Genomic DNA, 19896 nt, shown 5'->3' with positions numbered 1-19896 from the left:
GAAATAGAAGTTGTATTGATTCGATTGATGATGATCACAAATCGGCCGTAGACCTCTCTATTTATAGAGGAGGGGGGCTGGACCCTTTACACAACTGATTCCGAGCTAACCCGCGAATATAGCTAACAACCGTAGCACAAAACTCGGAACCCTAATCTGTTCTGCGCACGCGCGGACCGTCCGGCCCACAGGCGCGGACCGTCCGGACCGCGGACCGTCCGCCGGCTCAAAACCGGTTCGAACACTTTGTCTCAGTTTGTGCAGCAACGCAAGGAATAGTTTGTGTAAGTTACCTATGGTCCTGTAGACCTCTTTACATTATTTTTTTCTTTTTTTTTTTCTTCTCGTTAGCATAAAAGTGGTCCTACTTCTCAGTTTATTTCACAAATATGTTCCAACTTTAATTATGCGCAGTGCTACTGAATCATCCATGGTGTCGGCAGTTTTTGGTTATTGCCACTTGCCTTCTCCAGTAGGAGTATTATACCAGTCTTGACCGGCTAACCTGTAGGCAATAATGTTAAGAATTTGTATAACATCTACATATACAATATTATATATTCACCAGTTTTGTTCCTTTTCCGAACTAAATCAGATTCAACATCGTTTTAATCTTTTTTTTGCGAAGCATAAACATACTGCATATATCTGCTACTTACATGAGTTAACAAACTACTTTTACACTGTCATTGCCGAGTCTGCGGGTCCAGAAGTCATACTCCATTCCAGCTTCCAGGAGTATTAATTAATAATAAACGTTGCTATAGATAGTAACCCACGAATAAACTACTGGGACCTAGTAGCCACCCGTTCATCGAACCAGCCCCCCCTCTGCCCTGGACCATTGGATGCTCGATGGCCCCAACAAACTATCAGTGACCTCAGGGTATGGGCCACTGCCTGACGTCGCCAATTGGAAACTTTGGTGCTCATGATGTTTAGTGTCATTCTTCCCTTTTTTATTTATCTTGATGTGTCATGCGTAACTCTCAGTCATTGCTATGGGCACAGCAAGTTGTTAAGATGTAGAGTTCTCTCTCATTTTCTCCCGTTTATTTACTCGACCAATGTGTTACTAATACAACATGATTTTTATTTGACTATAAGTCATAACAGTTTTTTCTTAGAAAATACACAAGGAAGAAACGAACCATGATGAGCTTAACAAACTAAGTATGATTATAGCAGTGTTCGTATTCCAAAAGACAAGGCTGTAAAATAGATTACAAACACCACATTCTTTTGAGGAAAAGCATACCCAGCTTTGAAAAGTTGTCGCCGTCGCTATATTATACACACCAAATCGCACCATTACATTGCCATTTTATAATTATCTCTGAGATTTCATATCGCTAAAATCAATATGGCGCATGCATGCAACCGCTGTTTTTTTTACTTAACGCATCTATTGTATCGATATGAATTGGTCCCCTCTACTAGTAAAACAAACATCATCCAAGACAACAAAACAAACCTCGCAGACAAACAACATAATTTGTTATCTTACGAGAGACGTGTGGTCTCTCTATATTTTTACCTTTAGAATAAATGTAGTATTGTTTAAATCTTGTCATGCCTTGATATTTTAAGGTTTTCACGACCTATCTTATATTTTTATTCTATTTTTCAAAGTTAATATAATATAAATTGAATATTTTTTTTTTGCTTTAGGTGGTATAAGAATATTATTGTCATATACTCCCTTTAGTTTTTGACATCTGTTAGTGTATATTTGTACTATCCGACGTCAAATAAAGAAAAAATAGAGGTAGTACATATTAGAAAAAGTCATTGTAACTATAACTTAATTGTATTTACAATTTATTATTATATGGGACTAATCATAGTAACACATAACCTGCCTGTATGATTAGTTCCACATATACTCCATACTGACATGTACTTAATAAATCTACAAATGGATTCCTCTCTTAATAAAATCACCAGACACCTTCTCTTGTCCCTGATATCACCATGTAACAACAAAGCCATCGGGGGAGCAAAACCATTGGCATCTTCTCCTTGCTACTCTGCTCGTTTTTCTCCCTGCCCCCACTTGCCATAGCAAAAAGTGGCGCATTAGATGTGGACATACAAATTTGATATACAATAGAGAGCTGTGGGGTCTCCTTGGTACAAGACGAGGGATAAAAGAACAGCGCAAGTGGAGTGATGCAGCCGAGGGGGCCAGACCAGAGGAAGGGACGGCGGGGAGGTGGCAAGGCGCAGAGAGCAGGTTCGCTTGGCGGACGCACCGAGGGAGGCGTGTGGGAGCCATGCTTCTTCCCTCTTCGTCTTCGTCTTCCGCTTCCGCTTCCAAAGGTTTCCATCTCTCTCTCCCGCCATATGACTAGTGTTCCTGTTGGCTGTTGCTGTGTCGGTCCGCCATGTACGCGTCCCTGGATTGCTCCGGTATGCTGCAGTCATGCTTTCTTGGAGTCCGTTTCTTCTCCGCATGCGTTCTTGGTCTCCGAAATAGTGGATGGGATGTTTCTGTATTTATTAAAAACTTGTGGAATCTGTTAGGATCTTGGCTGTGTTCTTTGCAGTTAAGCATCTCCTTTTGATGTCGGGTTGTGTGTGCTATCTCGGATTGGGTTGCATGTCCCTTGGGAACACAGGTTGACTAGTCTTTGTGGACTTGGGGCGTTGTTATTTGGATTCCTTTAGAACTGCGGTGGAGGATCTCTAAACATGATGGTGCTTAAATTCGATGGCAGAAAATCAGAAATGGCGTTCCCTTGCCAGGGACTGGTAGCTTGGAAACTTGGAATTGTCCTTCACTATTAGTCTTGGTATTCCGTACTCCTGCATCATATGTTTGCATGTTCTTGGGATTTGAGATCATATCATCGTATATACTGTTGCAGTTCTAGTTATTGCTTTGTAGCAATCATTCCTGGATGTGCTTATATAGTGCCAGTTCTTTCTTTCGGTATAGCATGTTCTGTGGATTAGAACTGATGTCATTCGTTAGTCGTTACCAATCTCACGGCTTTCATCTTTAATTAGGTCCCGTTTGCTTTTTTTCCACTTGCGTTTTTTTTTTCTTTTTTTCCATATGTGTACATCTAGCAGGTTTCCTTGTCATGTGTACATGTTCTTGCTTCATAGGATAGTGAAGTTGTGAACTATAGTAGTCTCTTGAAGTTTTGATTTGCTAATTGTTGCCTAAAAGACACATGAGATCAGGCCTGCCAAGGTGGAGCTAGCAAACCTAAACTAGTAATTAGTGTATCGGAATGTATTTCTATTATCCAGCTTGTTAAGTGTGCATTATAGGCAGGCCTAGCTTCCAAGTGCTATGTTTCTTCTGTTTTAGAATTTTTTGGTGATGGATCAAAGAGTTTTTTTTTGTTAAAATGGAGTATCTCAGTCCGATAGTCATAACGGAAGCTAAACTTTCTCATGTTTCTTGAGCAGAAAACACATAACGACCTTGGGTCTGGAGGCATATTGTATAAAACTTTACGGTCTATGCATCATCCTTTTTTCCGAGCATAAATTTATGGTGTAAGTCACATAACGTTAACAATCATGTGACTCCATTTTTTATAGGTGTGAGTTGTTACTAAAAATTAGCACAAGTAGCAAGATGCTTGTTCCTGGCCTTACCCCACGGAACACACACCGATCTCTGCTGTTGCTGAGTAGATAAAAATGTTGTAACATTCCCTCCGTGATAAAAAATGTCTCTAGCTATAACATAATTTGATGTCTTTAACCATCAACTTCTATTGTGACATGTTCTAAAATTTTACCGAAAACGTACCATCATATAGTATTTTTCAAGGCAACTCTAGCACAGTTTCTACTTGGCCAGTCTTAATATTCATAATAAAAAAAACTCGACCCGTGGAGGCAAACAACCCGAGCATTTTTTAAGAAGTCTTTCTCACATAGGTCGAGAAAACTCTCGAACCTCTACACCATCCATACACAATGGCACCGTAGCCTTGTTGTGAAACAGACGAGTGATTTTTTTTAAAAACAATTTGAAATTCACTCCCAGCCCAAAATTCGCTCCTACTAGGAGTTGAAGAGTGAGAAGTGCTATTTAGACCACCTAACCAACTCAACTAGAGAGGGTCAAAACTAAAAAAAAGTTGCATAACACTCTTTACAACTTTTTTCCCACTAGGAGAAACCATTTTCTTCCTCTGCTTTTCAAAAAGGCACAAGTTATGAGTCAACATAGTAACACCACAATAGGTAGAAAAAAATGACAATAACAACAGACCAGTATGGACCTTTACTCTGTCTATAAGAAACACCTCAGGAAGAAGTACTATATATTCGGAGAATGTTGTTATCTTCGATTTAGGATTCTTTGTACATTCAAAATTATTTTAGTAATTAAGATAGTTAAACAATCCTTTCATTTCTTTTATCAGGTAACTCCTTTGGGAAAACCGTTAACGATCATCTGAGGTCAACTTTGAGTTTTGATAACAAGCAACCTCCATTTGCGAGTCAAAACTTTGACTACGGTCAAACAATAGTAAGACTTTTGGTGATCTCAGGCTTTATTTTTTTTGATACTGATAAAATCATCTTCCTAGTTTATTTTTTAAGAGTTCATTTCTTTAAATAGGAATTTGTATCTGATTTTCTGCCTACACAGGCTTGCATTTCATACCCGTACAATCGTTCTAGATCAGGAGATGTTTGGGCAGCCTATGAGTCACGCACCAGCACTGCCACTGTGGTATGCCGTTATATTAAATTGTTGTACTAATCTCTCAAGGCCTTTGAAGTTCAGTGTTGATATCTCATGCATTTGAAATTCTACATAATAACATTGTTAAGGAAATCTCCTAATTTTTAGTTCATTCTGAATGTATTCTGTTATTTTTGTTAGATATACACACTAACCGTTTTTATCTTAGTGGACCATCCTACCATCGCCCCCCCCCCCCCCCCCCCCCCCCCTAAAGAAACAATGACAAGAGCATACAGAAGAATGGACCATTCTACCATGTTTTAACATTGAATCTTAAAGTAGGCTAGTACTCTATCTATTTTCCATTTCAAGCAGACATGTTTTTTGGACGGGTATGATGTGTGGCTTATTTTACATTGCCTTTTTATTCATGGAAACTGTGCCATACTGCTGGGTGTGGCCGTAATAACCACATAAAGGGAAATATGTGGTTACTAGTAATAAGATGGTTGTAGCTGCTTGTATTCTTCCGTAAATAATATTAGAAAGCTAGGATTATGGAAAACATTTTTGTCTACTTGCACAACTTTGACACTGATTTTGCAATTTTTTGTACCCAAATACATTGTTTCACAAATAATTTTACTATGTAGAACTGAGATAAAGGACCACTATCCATTGATTCCCTGGCTGGTTATGATAGAAGGTAAACCAGTGAGTCTTTTTGGGCAGATTTGAGGATTGAAACTAGGGGCGGACCTAGCCCAAAATTCGAGTGGGGGCCCAACTACTGAGTGAGGGCCTAAATAGAGGCTTACTAACTAATAGCCTTTTATACCTACTACAATAATTAAGATAGTAAGTTCACTGGAACCGAAAAATTGAGTGGGGGCCTATGCCCCCACTCGCCATAACGTCGGTCCGCCCTTGATTGATACACCAGTATTCCCTGCTCCAGCATTATTTTCAGAATTATGGTGGGCCCACCAGATTCATTTTAGGCTTTGTTTGAATACTCTAGTATTCACCCTAATCTATGTGTATTGAGGTGTAAATTAGTTTAATTTACACTCCAACCCACCTCAATACATGTGGGTTGGAGTGAATACTAGAGTACCCAAACAAAGCCTTAGGTGATTTACATCAATGCCATGCATAAGGGTTTCAGTGGTTTTTAAACAAAACGATTACATTTGGTGGGAAAGGAGTAACGACTTGTCCAAATTGTTGCTTTTCAGGCCATGCACCTTTCCTTAAAAATGACTCTAGTGGTACCAGCGAGCTGGCAAAGTGGCAACTCCCAGATAGTTGCTGCTATTTGTACTTGTCTAAATTGACTAGTACAATCACCACATAAAAAAATGTTCTCTAGCTTTAGGTTTCAATTACATGCCAGTGTTTTTATCCACATATCTTGAAGCATCCGTATATCCATCATATTTACGGCTTTTCATCAGAATTTTCATTGTAAAAACACTACTTTTGTGGTTTTTGTCTGATCAGTTGCATTTAAAGCAGTTCCGTTCCCAAATTGCTGGTGGGGGTTCATCCACAAGAATTCCCTTGCCTTTGGAATTAGCAGAGAATGAACCCATATATGTGAATCCCAAACAATATCACGGGATACTTCGCAGAAGACAGTTACGTGCCAAGCTAGAGGCTCAGAACAAGCTAGTCAGAGCCCGAAAGGTCCGTGCTATTAGTCCCTTGTTTACTTTGATCTTGCTGTCTCACCTCTCAACATGCAACCTTATACTTGGCCTAATGCTGGACACAATCTCCATGGCAGCCTTACCTTCATGAGTCTAGGCATCTTCATGCAATGAAGAGGGCACGAGGTTCCGGTGGACGATTCCTCAACACTAAGCAGCTCCAGCAGTCTCACACAGCCCTCACCAGGTCCACCACCACAAGTGGCACAAGCTCCTCAGGCTCAACTCATCTGCGGCTTGGTGGTGGCGCAGCCGCAGCTGGAGATCGATCTGTGCTGGCACCCAAAACAATGGCCTCACAAGACAGTAGCAAGAAGGCCGTTTCTTCAGCCCTCGCCTTCACTGCGACTCCAATGCTGCGCAGAGATGACGGCTTCTTGCAGCACCCAAGCCATCTTTTCAGTTTTTCTGGTCATTTTGGGCAGGCAAGCGCGCAAGCTGGCGTCCATAATGGAAGTCAGCATAGGGTTCCAGTTATGAGATGACCGGTTTGCGAACCATAGCTGGTGATCCAGGCGTCTAGGGTCAACTTCGCTGTGGTGTCTTAGTCTCTCAGGCAATTCATCCTTGGCTTAATTTCTGGCTTTTTATTAGAAGGTACCAAAATGTGTTCCATACCGTTGTGGCCACAGAGCCCATAAACCAGGGGGTTTGATGGTTGGCACTCCTACCCAAACTATTGTTGCAGTGGTGTTTGTTAGAATAAACCTTGACTATTATTCTGTACAATTTGCCTTTATCTTGTACTGCCAATTATTGTGTAGTGGTCACCTGTCCAGTTTATGGCCTCAAGACTAGTCTACCCTGTTTGTCACAACATCTGCCCTGAAAAATCATACTGCAGCTGTACTGGAGTGGTCCGTCCCAGCTGTGATCTTCCTAATTTTTAGCCGTACAAACCAGAATGCAGCAACTTCAGACCATGGATATGAATTTCATAATTTGCTTGCCAAGCATAAGAAAATAGGAATACTGCTTGTTTACATAAAGATTGGTCCCATAGGCTCACAGAAGACAAAACAACGTTTTGTCGGCGCTGCCTACGAAACCGGCCTAGCCAGGTTTGGACCTGTAGTCCTGTACTCATTTAGTATTGTGTGCAATGGTCCACCTCGTGCCTTCTGTCGAGGCGCAACCCAGCTGCCTCAAAGTGTTGGTCTGTTACTATAGTGCTACTCGTGTTTCCTTATTAAAATTCAGTAATCCATATCCATCTATTCACAAATATAAAGGAAAATTTGTCCATAAATATAAGGAACTTTACATATTTTGTCATTTGATATTATTAACTTGCCGCCAAATCTTAACCTTCTATTTAATCTTCTTATTAGGTTACTCCCTTTGTAAAAAAAATGTGCCACCATACAACAACTTGATACGTGTGGTTGTAGCTATGGGTGCAACTTGGTGAACAACTTATAGACTTCAGCCCTGTTTTTTTTCGGATTATAATCTCTATAGATTATATAATCCAGCGCAAATAATCTAACAGGTAAACAAACATCTAGATTATGGGTTCAGAGTATATAATCTAAAGTCTAGTTTGTGATAATCTCATAATCTCCTCAAGAGTAGCTTTTTTGAGATTATTTTAGTAAAAGACCCACTACCCATGTTTATGTAAATAGAAATTACAATATATGTCATCCTTCTTTCCTCACCTCAAATAAATACTCAAATAAATAAACAAGGGTACTGTTGTCTTTATGAATAATCTAGACTACCAAACAACTACATATAGATTATAATATGTCTAGATTATATAATTTAGATTATAATCTATATTACATAATCTATAAGCTGAAACAAACATGCCCGAGTTGATGCATCATGCCCCGTTGTAGCCTTTTTAGAGTTAGGCTACATGAGGTGAGAAGGGCCTGGTTAAGCATGGTGGCGGCTATGAACTTGACAACATATTGTTGTCATTTTTAACGGCTTCTCTAGCATTAAACATCGGTGTGTTGCAAAGAATGGCTTCCACGGTAGCAAGGGGATTGGTGATATCATTAGCCCAAAGTTTAGACATTGGTGATCCCGCCAGGATGACCATTGTTAAGAGAGATCTTCAGGTTTGGAGATTAGCTCGCCATGGTCCTGACATGTGGTTATGGGAGTGATGCACACCGAGTAGCTGCTTCTCCTACTCGTAGAGGTATATGGTTTGACACGTAGGGCTTGTTCGGTTCTATCCCAATCCATATGGATTGAGGGGGATTGAGGAGGTTTCAATCCCTAATAAGTCAAAATCCCCTCCGATCCGTATCATTCCCCTCCGATCCATATGGATTGAAAATAACCGAACAAGCCCTAAGGAGGGGCACACTCCTGAAGAGGCACGTGGTGAAGCAAGGCCTATGCAAATAGCACCATATGTCTACACTGGAGCATGTCCTCCCGTCGGAGGTGGCGATGGGTAAGACTACATGAGATTTCAACACTACCTATGTCATGACCCAGACTTAGAGTTGTTGGAGGAGTTGTCAGAGGCAACTCCTCCTATCGGCGAGCATGCTGTTGGCACTGTGGTTACACTGCTCAATAGAATGCACCAAATCCATGAAGAAAACAATGTCAAACCCTACTTGGCGTGCGAAATAGCACCATGGTACGACATGTGGGTACGAAAGGTACCCAAAACATGAAAAGTGTAACAGATAGACCAAATGCATAAACTAGATATGCGTTGAATTTGGGTGCACAACATGAGGACAGTTTAGAGATGTCCAGGTCGTAGTGTGTGTAGTACCTTATGTTCTCTTGTGTGTAATAGATTTATAAACATATAAGTGAAGAAGATTAAAATCTCAAATATCATCTGAGCATCATGATCACCGAGCTCTATCTTCTATATGCCTGCCCTTAGAAGATTGGAAATCCTGAAGTCTATAATCGATTCTCTTCTATGATGACGAACCTCCATTTATGTTGCTATACTCCCCCATTTTATAGACCAAGGGAGGATAAATGATTAAATATCGATTGGACTATGGGTTTCTGTTAGCTGTGGCCCAACAACTCCAATTTTATCCTAGTCGTGGAGCCATTCATAGCGCCCTATCCCTAGGGCCCCTTAGCCTAAGGTTTTACATTATTCTTATGAATGACAGTGGTCGAAAGAACCTAAGTGTGGAAGCATCTCGAAGCCTAGAGTGCCCTGGGGCTCTGGTGGTCTAGTATTTTAGGTTGTTTGTTTGGGATATAATGGTTGAACAATTATTTTTCAGATGGCCTTGAGATCAAGCTCTTCAAAGTGATAGGACCTTGCATTTGTCGGAGTCAAAATATCCTAGGGCATGGGGTCGTGGGAGCGCATGTCCTGCAGTAGCAAGACCCCTCCCCCTCTCCTACGATTTATTTCTTTGGGATCCTCGAAGACGTCATGACAACACCCGATGAGGCCTTGTTCGATTATTCCTATTGTATATGGATTGGATGTGATTGGAAAAAATTAGAAGAACTTTGACTTACTTGGGATTTAAACCCACCTAATCTCACTCAATCCACATGGATTGGGAGCTAACCGAACAAGCCCTGATATGGTATGGTTTTTCCATGGCACCGGTGAAAGTCGCCTAGAGGGGGGGGGTGAATAGGGCGAAACTGAAATTCTCAAAAATAATCACAACTACAAGCCGGGTTAGCGTTAGAAATATAATCGAGTCCGCGAGAGAGGGCGCAAAACAAATCGCAAGCGAATAATGAAGTGAGACACGCGGATTTGTTTTACCGAGGTTCGGTTCTCTCAAACCTACCCCGTTGAGGAGGCCACAAAGGCCGGTTCTCTTTCAACCCTTACCCTCTCTCAAACGGTCCCACGGACCGAGTGAGCTTTCTCTTCTCAATCACTTGGAACACAAAGTTCCCGCAAGGACCACCACACGATTGGTGTCTCTTGCCTCAATTACAAGTGAGTGTTTGATCACAAGAAAGAATCAAGAAAGAAGAAAGCAATCCAAGCGCAAGAGCTCGAAAGAACACAAGCAAATCACTCTCTCTAATCACTAGGGCGTTGTGTGGAATTTGGAGAGGATTTGATCTCTTTGGTGTGTCTAGAATTGAATGCTAGAGCTCTTGTAAGTAGTTGGGAAGTGGAAAACTTGGATGCTATGAATGGTGGATGGTTGGGGGTATTTATAGCCCCAACCACCAAACTAGCCGTTTGGTGAGGCTGTCTGTTCGATGGCGCACCGGACAGTCCGGTGCACACCGGACATGTCCGGTGCGACAGCCACGTCACCAAAGAGCCGTTGGGTCGACCGTTGGAGCACTGTCTTCTGGGCCCGTCTGGATGTCCGGTGCACACCGGACATGTACTGTTCAATGTCCGGTGCACCAGAATGGGCGTGCCTGACTTCTGCGCGCTTCTGGCGCGCATTGAATGCGCTGCAGGTAGCCGTTGGCGCCGATATAGCCGTTGCCCCGCTGTTACACCGGACAGTCCGGTGTACACCGGACAGTCTGGTGAATTTTAGCGAAGCAGCCGAAGTGAAAGCCCGAGGCTGGCGAGTTCCTGAGGCCGCTCTTCCTTGGAGCACCGACACCGGACAGTCCGGTGAATTATAGCGGAGTGACCTTTGGAAATTCCCGAGAGTGAAGAGTTTGAAGTCGGAGTCCCCTGGTGCACCGGACATGTCCGGTGGCACACCGGACAGTCCGGTGCGCCAGACCAGAGGTGCTTTCGGTTGACCTTTGCTCCTTTATTTGAACCCAATACTTGGTCTTTTTATTGGCTAAGTGTGAACCTTTTGCACCTGTATAACTTACACACTAGAGCAAACTAGTTAGTCCAATATTTGTGTTGGGCAATTCAACCACCAAAATTATTTAGGAACTAGGTGTAAGCCTAATTCCCTTTCAATCTCCCCCTTTTTGGTGATTGATGCCAACACAACCAAAGCAAATGTAAAAGTGCATAATTTGAACTAGTTTGCATAATGTAAGTGCAAAGGTTGCTTGGAATTGAGCCAATATAAATACTTACATGATGTGCATGGATTGTTTCTTTATTTTTAACATATTGGACCACATTTGCACCACATGTTTTGTTTTTGCAAATCCTTTTGTAAATTCTTTTCAAAGTCCTTTTGCAAGATAGCCAAAGGTAAATGAATAAGAATTTTGAGAAGCATTTTCAAGATTTGAAATTTTCTCCTTTTGTTTGAAATGCTTTTCCTTTGACTAAACAAAACTCCCCCTAAATGAGATCCTTCTCTTAGTGTTCAAGAGGGTTTTGATATATCATTTTTGAAATACTACTCCCTCCCCCTTTAGAACATAATAAGATACCAATTTGAAATTGACCAATTGAAGATCTCCAAAATTTTTTAAAATTAGGTGGTGGTGCGGTCCTTTTGCTTTGGGCTCATATTTTCTCCCCCTTTGGCATGAATCGCTAAAAACGGAATCATTAGAGCCCAACGAAGTACTTTCTCCTCCTTTGGTCATAAAATAAATGAGTGAAGATTATACCAAAGTTGGAGAGTGATGCGGAGCGACGGCGAAGGATGAGTAGTGGAGTGGAAGCCTTCGTCTTCGCCGAAGACTCCAATTCCCTTTCAATATACCTATGACTTGGTTTGAAATACACTTGAAAACACATTAGTCATAGCATATAAAAGAGACATGATCAAAGGTATACTTGTGTGCTATGTGTGCAAATTAGCAAAAGAAATTCCTAGAATCAAGAATATTAAGCTCATGCCTAAGTTTGGTAAAAGATTGTTCATCAAGTGGCTTGGTAAAAATATCGGCTAATTGATCTTTAGTGTTGATGTATGAAATCTCGATATCCCCCTTTTGTTGGTGATCCCGAAGAAAATGATACCGAATGGCTATGTGCTTAGTGCGGCTATGCTCAACGGGATTATCCGCCATGCAGATTGCACTCTCATTATCACATAGAAGAGGAACTTTGGTTAGTTTGTAACCGTAGTCCCGCAGGGTTTGCCTCATCCAAAGCAATTGCGCGCAACAATGGCCTGCGGCAATATACTCGGCTTCGGCGGTAGAAAGATCGACCGAATTTTGCTTCTTTGAAGCCCAAGACACCAAGGATCTTCCCAAGAACTGGCAAGTCCCCGATGTGCTCTTCCTATTAATCTTACACCCCGCCCAATCGGCATCCGAATAACCAATTAAATCAAATGTGGATCCCCGAGGGTACCAAAGCCCAAACTTAGGTGTGTAAGCCAAATATCTCAAGATTCGTTTTACGGCCGTAAGGTGTGATTCCTTAGGGTCGGCTTGGAATCTTGCACACATGCATACGGAAAGCATAATGTCCGGTCGAGATGCACATAAATAAAGCAATGAACCAATCATCGACCGGTATACCTTTTGATCGACGGACTTACCTCCCGTGTCGAGGTCGAGATGCCCATTTGTTCCTATGGGAGTCTTGATGGGCTTGGCATCCTTCATTCCAAACTTGCTTAGAATGTCTTGAGTATACTTGGTTTGGCTAATGAAGGTGCCCTCTTGGAGTTGCTTGACTTGGAATCCTAGAAAATACTTCAACTCTCCCATCATCGACATCTCGAATTTCTGTGTCATGGTCCTACTAAATTCTTCACATGTAGATTCGTTAGTAGACCCAAATATAATATCATCAACATAAATTTGGCATACAAACAAATCATTGTCAAGAGTTTTAGTGAATAAAGTAGGATCGGCCTTGCCGACTTTGAAGCCATTTGCAATAAGGAAATCTCTAAGGCATTCATACCATGCTCTTGGGGCTTGCTTGAGCCCATAAAGCGCCTTAGAGAACCTATAGACATGGTTAGGGTACTCACTATCTTCAAAGCCGGGAGGTTGCTCAACGTAGACCTCCTCCTTGATTGGTCCATTGAGGAAGGCACTCTTCACGTCCATTTGATAAAGCTTGAAGCCATGGTAAGTAGCATAGGCCAATAATATACGAATTGACTCAAGCCTAGCTACAGGTGCATAGGTTTCACCAAAATCCAAACCTTCGACTTGTGAATACCCCTTGGCCACGAGTCAAGCTTTGTTCCTTGTCACCACACCATGCTCGTCTTGCTTGTTGCGGAAGACCCACTTGATCCTACAACATTTTGATTAGAACGTGGAACTAAATGTCATACCTCGTTCCTCGTGAAATTGTTGAGCTCCTCTTGCATCGCCATCACCCAATCCGAATCTTGTAGTGCTTCCTCTACCCTGTGTGGCTCAATAGAGGAAACAAAAGAGTAATGCTCACAAAAATGCGCAACACGAGATCGAGTGGTTACCCCCTTATGAATGTCGCCTAGGATGGTGTCGACGGGGTGATCTCGTTGTATTGCTTGGTGGACTCTTGGGTGTGGCGGCCTTGGTTGTTCATCCTCCTTGTCTTGATCATTTGCATCTCCCCCTTGATCGTTGCCGTCGTCTTGAGGTGGCTCATCATTGTGTTCTTCAACTTCATCAACTTGAGCCTCGTCCTCATCTTGGGTTGGTGGAGATGCTTGCGTGGAGGAGGATGGTTGATCTTGTGCATGTGGAGGCTCTTCGGATTCCTTAGGACACACATCCCCAATGGACATGTTCCTTAGCGCTATGCACAGAGCCTGTTCTTCACCTATCTCATCAAGATCAACTTGCTCTACTTGAGAGCCGCTAGTCTCATCAAACACAACGTCACAAGAAACTTCAACAAGTCCTGAGGACTTGTTAAAGACTCTATATGCCCTTGTGTTTGAGTCATATCCTAGTAAAAAGCCTTCTACGGTTTTAGGAGCAAATTTAGATTTTCTACCTTTCTTAACAAGAATGAAGCATTTGCTACCAAAAACTCTAAAATATGAAATATTGGGCTTTTTACCAGTGAGGAGTTCATAGGATGTCTTCTTGAGGATTCGGTGAAGATATAACCGGTTGATGGCGTAGCAGGCGGTGTTGACCGCCTCGGCCCAAAACCGATCCGGTGTCTTGTACTCATCAAGCATGGTTCTTGCCATGTCCAATAGAGTTCGATTCTTCCTCTCCACTACACCATTTTGTTGTGGAGTGTAGGGAGAAGAGAACTCATGCTTGATGCCCTCCTCCTCAAGAAAGTCTTCTATTTGTGAGTTTTTGAACTCTGTCCCATTGTCGCTTCGAATTTTCTTGATCCTTAAGTCGAACTCATTTTGAGCCCGTCTCAGGAATCCCTTTAAGGTCTCTTGGGTATGAGATTTTTCCTGCAAAAAGAATACCCAAGTGAAGCGAGAATAATCATCCACAATAACTAGACAGTACTTACTCCCGCCGATGCTTATGTAAGCGATTGGGCCGAATAGGTCCATGTGTAGGAGCTCCAGTGGCCTGTCACTAGTCATGATGTTCTTGTGTGGATGATGAGTGCCAACTTGCTTCCCGGCTTGGCATGCGCTATAAATCCTGTCTTTCTCAAAATGAACATTGGTTAGTCCTAAAATGTGTTCTCCCTTTAGAAGCTTATGAAGATTCTTCATTCCAACATGGGCTAGTCGGCGGTGCCAGAGCCAACCCAAGTTAGTCTTAGCAACCAAGCAAGTGTCGAGTTCAGCTCTATCAAAATCTACCAAGTATAGCTGACCCTCTAACACTCCCTTAAATGCTATTGAATCATCACTTCTTCTAAAGACAGTAACACCTACATCAGTAAATAGACAGTTGTAGCCCATTTGACATAATTGGGATACTGAAAGCAAATTGTAATCTAAAGAATCTACAAGAAAAACATTGGAAATAGTATGGTCAGGTGATATAGCAATTTTACCCAATCCTTTGACCAAACCTTGATTTCCATCCCCGAATGTGATAGCTCGTTGGGGATCTTGGTTTTTCTCATATGAGGAGAACATCTTCTTCTCCCCTGTCATGTGGTTTGTGCACCCGCTGTCGAGTATCCAACTTGAGCCCCCAGATGCATAAACCTACAAAACAATTTTAGTTCTTGACTTTAGGTACCCAAACGGTTTTGGGTCCTTTGGCATTAGAAACAAGAACTTTGGGTACCCAAACACAAGTCTTGGAGCCCTTGTGTTTGCCCCCAACAAACTTGGCAACTACCTTGCCGGATTTGTTAGTAAGCACATAAGATGCATCAAGAGTCTTAAATGAAATGTCATGCTCATTTGATGCATTAGGAGTTTTCCTTTTAGGCAACTTAGCACGGGTTGGTTGCCTAGAACTAGATGTCTCACCCTTATACATAAAAGCATGATTAGGGCCAGAGTGATACTTCCTAGAATGAATTTTCCTAATTTTGCTCTCAGGATAACCGGCAGGGTATAAAATGTAACCCTCGTTATCTTGAGGCATGGGAGCTTTGCCCTTAACAAAGTTAGATAAATTCTTTGGAGGGGCATTAAGTTTGACATTGTTTCCCCTTTGGAAGCCAATGCCATCCTTGATGCCAGGGCGTCTCCCATTGTAGAGCATACTTCTAGCAAATTTAAACTTTTCATTTTCTAAGTTATGCTCGGCAATTTTAGCATCTAATATTTCTATATGATCATTTTGTTGTTTAATTAAAGCCATGTGATCATGAATAGCATTGATATCAACATCTCTACATCTAGTACAAATAGAAGTGTGCTCAACGGTAGATGTAGAGGGTTTGCAAGATTTTAATTCTACAACCATAGCATGCAACATATCATTCTTAGTTCTAAGGTCGGAAATAGTAGCATTGCAAACATCAAAATTTTTAACCTTAGCAATTAACTTTTCATTTTCAATCCTAAGGCTATCAAGAGAAATATTCAATTCATCAATCCTAGCAAGCAAATCAACATTATCATCTCTAGGATTGGAAATTGAATCAATACAAACATGGGAATCAACCTTAGCAATTAATTTAGCATTTTCATTTCTAAGGTTGTCAATGGTCTCATGGCAAGTGCTTAGCTCACTAGACAATTTTTCACATTTTTCAACTTGTAGAGCATAAGCATTTTTAACCTTAACATGTTTCTTGTTTTCCTTGATTAGGAAGTCCTCTTGGGAGTCCAAGAGATCATCCTTTTCATGGATGGCACTAATTAGCTCATTTAATTTTTCTTTTTGTTCCATGTTAAGGTTGGCAAAAAGGATACGCAAATTGTCTTCCTCACCACTAGCATTATCATCACTAGAAGATTCATATTTAGTGGAGGATTTAGATTTAACCTTCTTCCTTTTGCCGTCCTTTGCCATGAGGCACTTGTGGCCGACGTTGGGGAAGAGAAGTCCCTTTGTGACAGCGATGTTGGCGGCGTCCTCGTCGTCGTCGGAGGAGTCGGTGGAGCTCTCGTCGGAGTTCCACTCGCGGCACACGTGGGCATCACCGCCCTTCTTCTTGTGGTACCTCTTCTTTTCTCTCCTCTTTCCCTTCTTGTCGTTATCCCTATCACTGTCACTTGATAATGGACATTTAGCAATAAAGTGACCGGGCTTACACACTTGTAGCAAACCTTCTTGGAACGGGATTTGTAATCCTTCCCCTTTCATTGCTTGAGGATTTGCCGAAAGCTTTTGATGATTAAGGCCATCTCCTCATTGTCGAGCTTGGAGGCGTCAATTGGTTGTCTACTCGGTGTAGACTCCTCCTCCTTCTCCTCCGTCGCCTTAAACGCCACCGGTTGGGCCTCGGACGTGGAGGGCTCATCAAGCTCGTTGATCTTCTTTGAGCCTTTAATCATACATTCAAAGCTCACAAAATTCCCGATTACTTCCTCGGGAGTCATTAGTGTATATCTTGGGTTACCACGAATTAAATGAACTTGAGTAGGGTTAAGGAAAATAAGTGATCTTAGAATAACCTTAACCACCTCGTGGTCATCCCACTTCTTACTCCCGAGGTTGCGCACTTGGTTCACCAAGGTTTTGAGCCGGTTGTACATATCTTGTGGCTCCTCCCCTTGGCGAAGACGAAAACGACCGAGCTCCCCCTCGATCGTTTCCCGCTTTGTGATCTTGGTGAGTTCATCACCCTCGTGCGCGGTCTTGAGTAGGTCCCAAATTTCCTTTGCATTCTTCAACCCTTGCACCTTGTTGTATTCCTCCTTGCTTAGAGAGGCGAGGAGTATGGTTGTAGCTTGAGAGTTGAAGTGCTCGATTTGGGCCACCTCGTCCATATCATAATCCTCATCCCCTATGGATGGTACCTGTGCTCCAAACTCAACAACATTCCATATACTTTTGTGGAGTGAGGTTAGATGAAATTTCATTAAATCACTCCACCTAGCATAATCTTCGCCATCAAAGGTTGGCGGTTTGCCTAATGGAACGGAAAGTAATGGAGTATGTCTAGATGTACGGGGATAGTGTAAGGGGATCTTACTAAACTTCTTGCGCTCTTGTGAGAGCACCTAGAGGAGGGGGTGAATAGGTGATCCTGTAACACTTCAGAATCTTAAGCCACAAAACTTGATTAATTGTTAGCACAGTAATTTGCCAAGTGGCTAGAGAAGGATCACAATAACCAAGAGATATCAATCACAGAGATGGCACGGTGGTTATCCCGTGGTTCGGCCAAGACCAACGCTTGCCTACTCCACGTTGTGGCGTCCCAACGGACGAGGGTTGCAATCAACCCCTCTCAAGCGGTCCAAAGACCAACTTGAATACCACGGTGTTGCTTTGCTTTTCTTAATCCCACTTGCGAGGAATCTCCACAGCTTGGAGCCTCTCGCCCTTACAAAAGATGTTCACAAAGAATCACGGAGCAAAGGAGGAATTAGCAACTCACACACAACACAAAGATCACAGCGAATACGCACACGCAAAACCCAGACTTGAGCTCAAGAGACTAGTACACTAGAACGGAGCTCAAATCACTAGAATGTCAAACAAGTGCGCAAGAATGAAGTGTGAGTGATCAATGATGCTTAAAGGATGCTTGGTGTTCTCCTCCATGCGCCTAGGGGTCCCTTTTATAGCCCCAAGGCAGCTAGGAGCCGTTGAGCACAAATCTGGAAGGCCATTCTTGCCTTCTGTCATCGGGGGCACCGGACAGTCCGGTGCACACCGGACACTGTCCGGTGCCCGATTTCCTTCCTTAATTAGCGAAGCCGACCGTTGGCAGACATGGAGCCGTTGGCGCACCGGACATGTCCGGTGCACACCGGACAGTCCGGTGCCATCTTCTAGCCGTTGGCTCAGCCACGTGTCCCGCGCAGATTGCGCGGCCGACCGTTGGCCCGGCCGACCGTTGGCTCACCGGACAGTCCGGTGCACACCGGACAGTCCGGTGCACACCGGACAGTCCGGTGAATTTTAGCCGTACGTCGCCGGTGAATTCCCGAGAGCGGCCACTTCGCTCGAGCCAGCCTGGCGCACCAGACACTGTCCGGTGCACCACCAGACACTGTCCGGTGCACCACCGGACAGTCCGGTGCTCCCAGATTCAGCAGATTCTTGGCTGCTCGAGCCAAGACATTTCCGATTGGATTTTTCTTGTTTCCAGCACTTAGACACAATACATTAGTCCACAAAACAATGTACTAAGTCTGAGAAACATACCTTTATCCTTAATTTGTACTTTGTCCACCTCTCTTACACTTAGGCACTTGTGTTGATCACTAAATCACCAAAACACTTAGAAATGGCCCAAGGGCACATTTCCCTTTCAATCTCCCCCTTTTTGGTGATTTATGCCAACACAACATAAAGCAAGTAGAACAAATACAAAATCAAATCAAATAAGAACTCAAAATTGTTTTGATTCAATTTAGACATATATGGATCACTCTATGCCACCACTTGGTATGTTTTTGCAAATCCAACTCAAATTTCTATCTCTAAGTCAAACACACATGTTAAGACATAAAGAGAGTCATTCCAAGAGAAATTGATTCAAGATTTCAAAAACTCCCCCTTTTTCCCAAAATCAATACTTCTCCCCACAAGAAACCAACTTTTGACAAGAGAGACAACAAAAGAGTTTTGACAAACCAAAAACTCTAATCTACTATTTTCAAAATTTCTCACGTGGTAGCTGATCCATTTATTGCTTTGGCCTTTATTTTCTCCCCCTTTGGCATCAAGCACCAAAACGGGATCAACTTTGGCCCTTTAACCCCATTGCCTCACAAAAATCTTCAACTAAGAGCAAATAGGCAATAAGAGTATAAAGATGAACTTGGAAAAGTTACTCTTTTCATCGGAGTGCAGTGGAAGTCTTGCATGGTCCAAGTCCACCTTTTTCCCTTTCAATTCTCCTTGGAGACTAAAACAACCAAACTCAAGAACATGGTTAGTCTCAAAGGGTCAAGTTGTAGCACAGCTCCCCCTAAATATGTGCATCACTTGCAAACAGGACTTGTGAGGTCCAGGGAGTGTTTGTACAACTTGAGCACCACAATAAGCAACAAAATGCAGAATGAATATGATCAAAAGCATAAACACATGTATGCTACATTTCAATCCAAATTCCGCGAATCTAAGATATTGAGCTCACTACGCAGCCTGCAAAAGGTCTTCTCATCTAGAGGCTTGGTAAAGATATCGGTTAGCTGGTTCTCGGTGCTAACATGAAACACTTCGATATCTCCCTTTTGCTGGTGGTCT

At 42.5% G+C, this 19896-nt stretch overlaps 1 protein-coding gene across 8 annotated transcripts; it reads left to right on the top strand.

The window, feature by feature from the left end:
* The first annotated feature begins 2125 nt into the window (after window positions 1–2125).
* On the top strand, window positions 2126–7172 carry LOC100282696 (nuclear transcription factor Y subunit A-3). Of its 8 annotated transcripts, none has more exons than XM_008645459.3 (5): window positions 2126–2322; window positions 4395–4501; window positions 4625–4708; window positions 6179–6352; window positions 6453–7167. In XM_008645459.3, exons 1-5 carry the CDS (start codon window positions 2277–2279, stop codon window positions 6858–6860), a joined length of 819 nt encoding a protein of 272 aa, XP_008643681.1. In that variant the 5' UTR covers window positions 2126–2276; the 3' UTR covers window positions 6861–7167. The 8 variants fall into 8 exon arrangements, with proteins under 8 accessions (XP_008643681.1, XP_008643680.1, XP_008643685.1 ...); XM_008645458.4 differs by having other exon boundaries at window positions 6167–6352; NM_001367090.1 differs by having other exon boundaries at window positions 2181–2322; window positions 6182–6352; window positions 6453–7172.
* Window positions 7173–19896: the final 12724 nt, after the last annotated feature.

Source organism: Zea mays, chromosome 5 (assembly GCF_902167145.1).
Source record: "Zea mays cultivar B73 chromosome 5, Zm-B73-REFERENCE-NAM-5.0, whole genome shotgun sequence".
Classification (NCBI taxonomy): Eukaryota; Viridiplantae; Streptophyta; class Magnoliopsida; order Poales; family Poaceae; genus Zea; species Zea mays.
This window is presented reverse-complemented; position numbering and strand designations above follow the sequence as displayed.

What these genes read in the sequence shown, in the direction of transcription:
- LOC100282696 (XM_008645458.4), top strand. Translation starts at nt 2,277, where the DNA reads ATGCTTCTTCCCTCTTCGTCTTCGTCTTCCGCTTCCGCTTCCAAAG. An exon ending in TTCCGCTTCCGCTTCCAAAG is followed by an intron (nt 2,323 to 4,394) that starts GTTTCCATCTCT and finishes TTCTTTTATCAG; the next exon opens with GTAACTCCTTTGGGAAAACC. An exon ending in AGCTAGTCAGAGCCCGAAAG is followed by an intron (nt 6,353 to 6,452) that starts GTCCGTGCTATT and finishes TCTCCATGGCAG; the next exon opens with CCTTACCTTCATGAGTCTAG.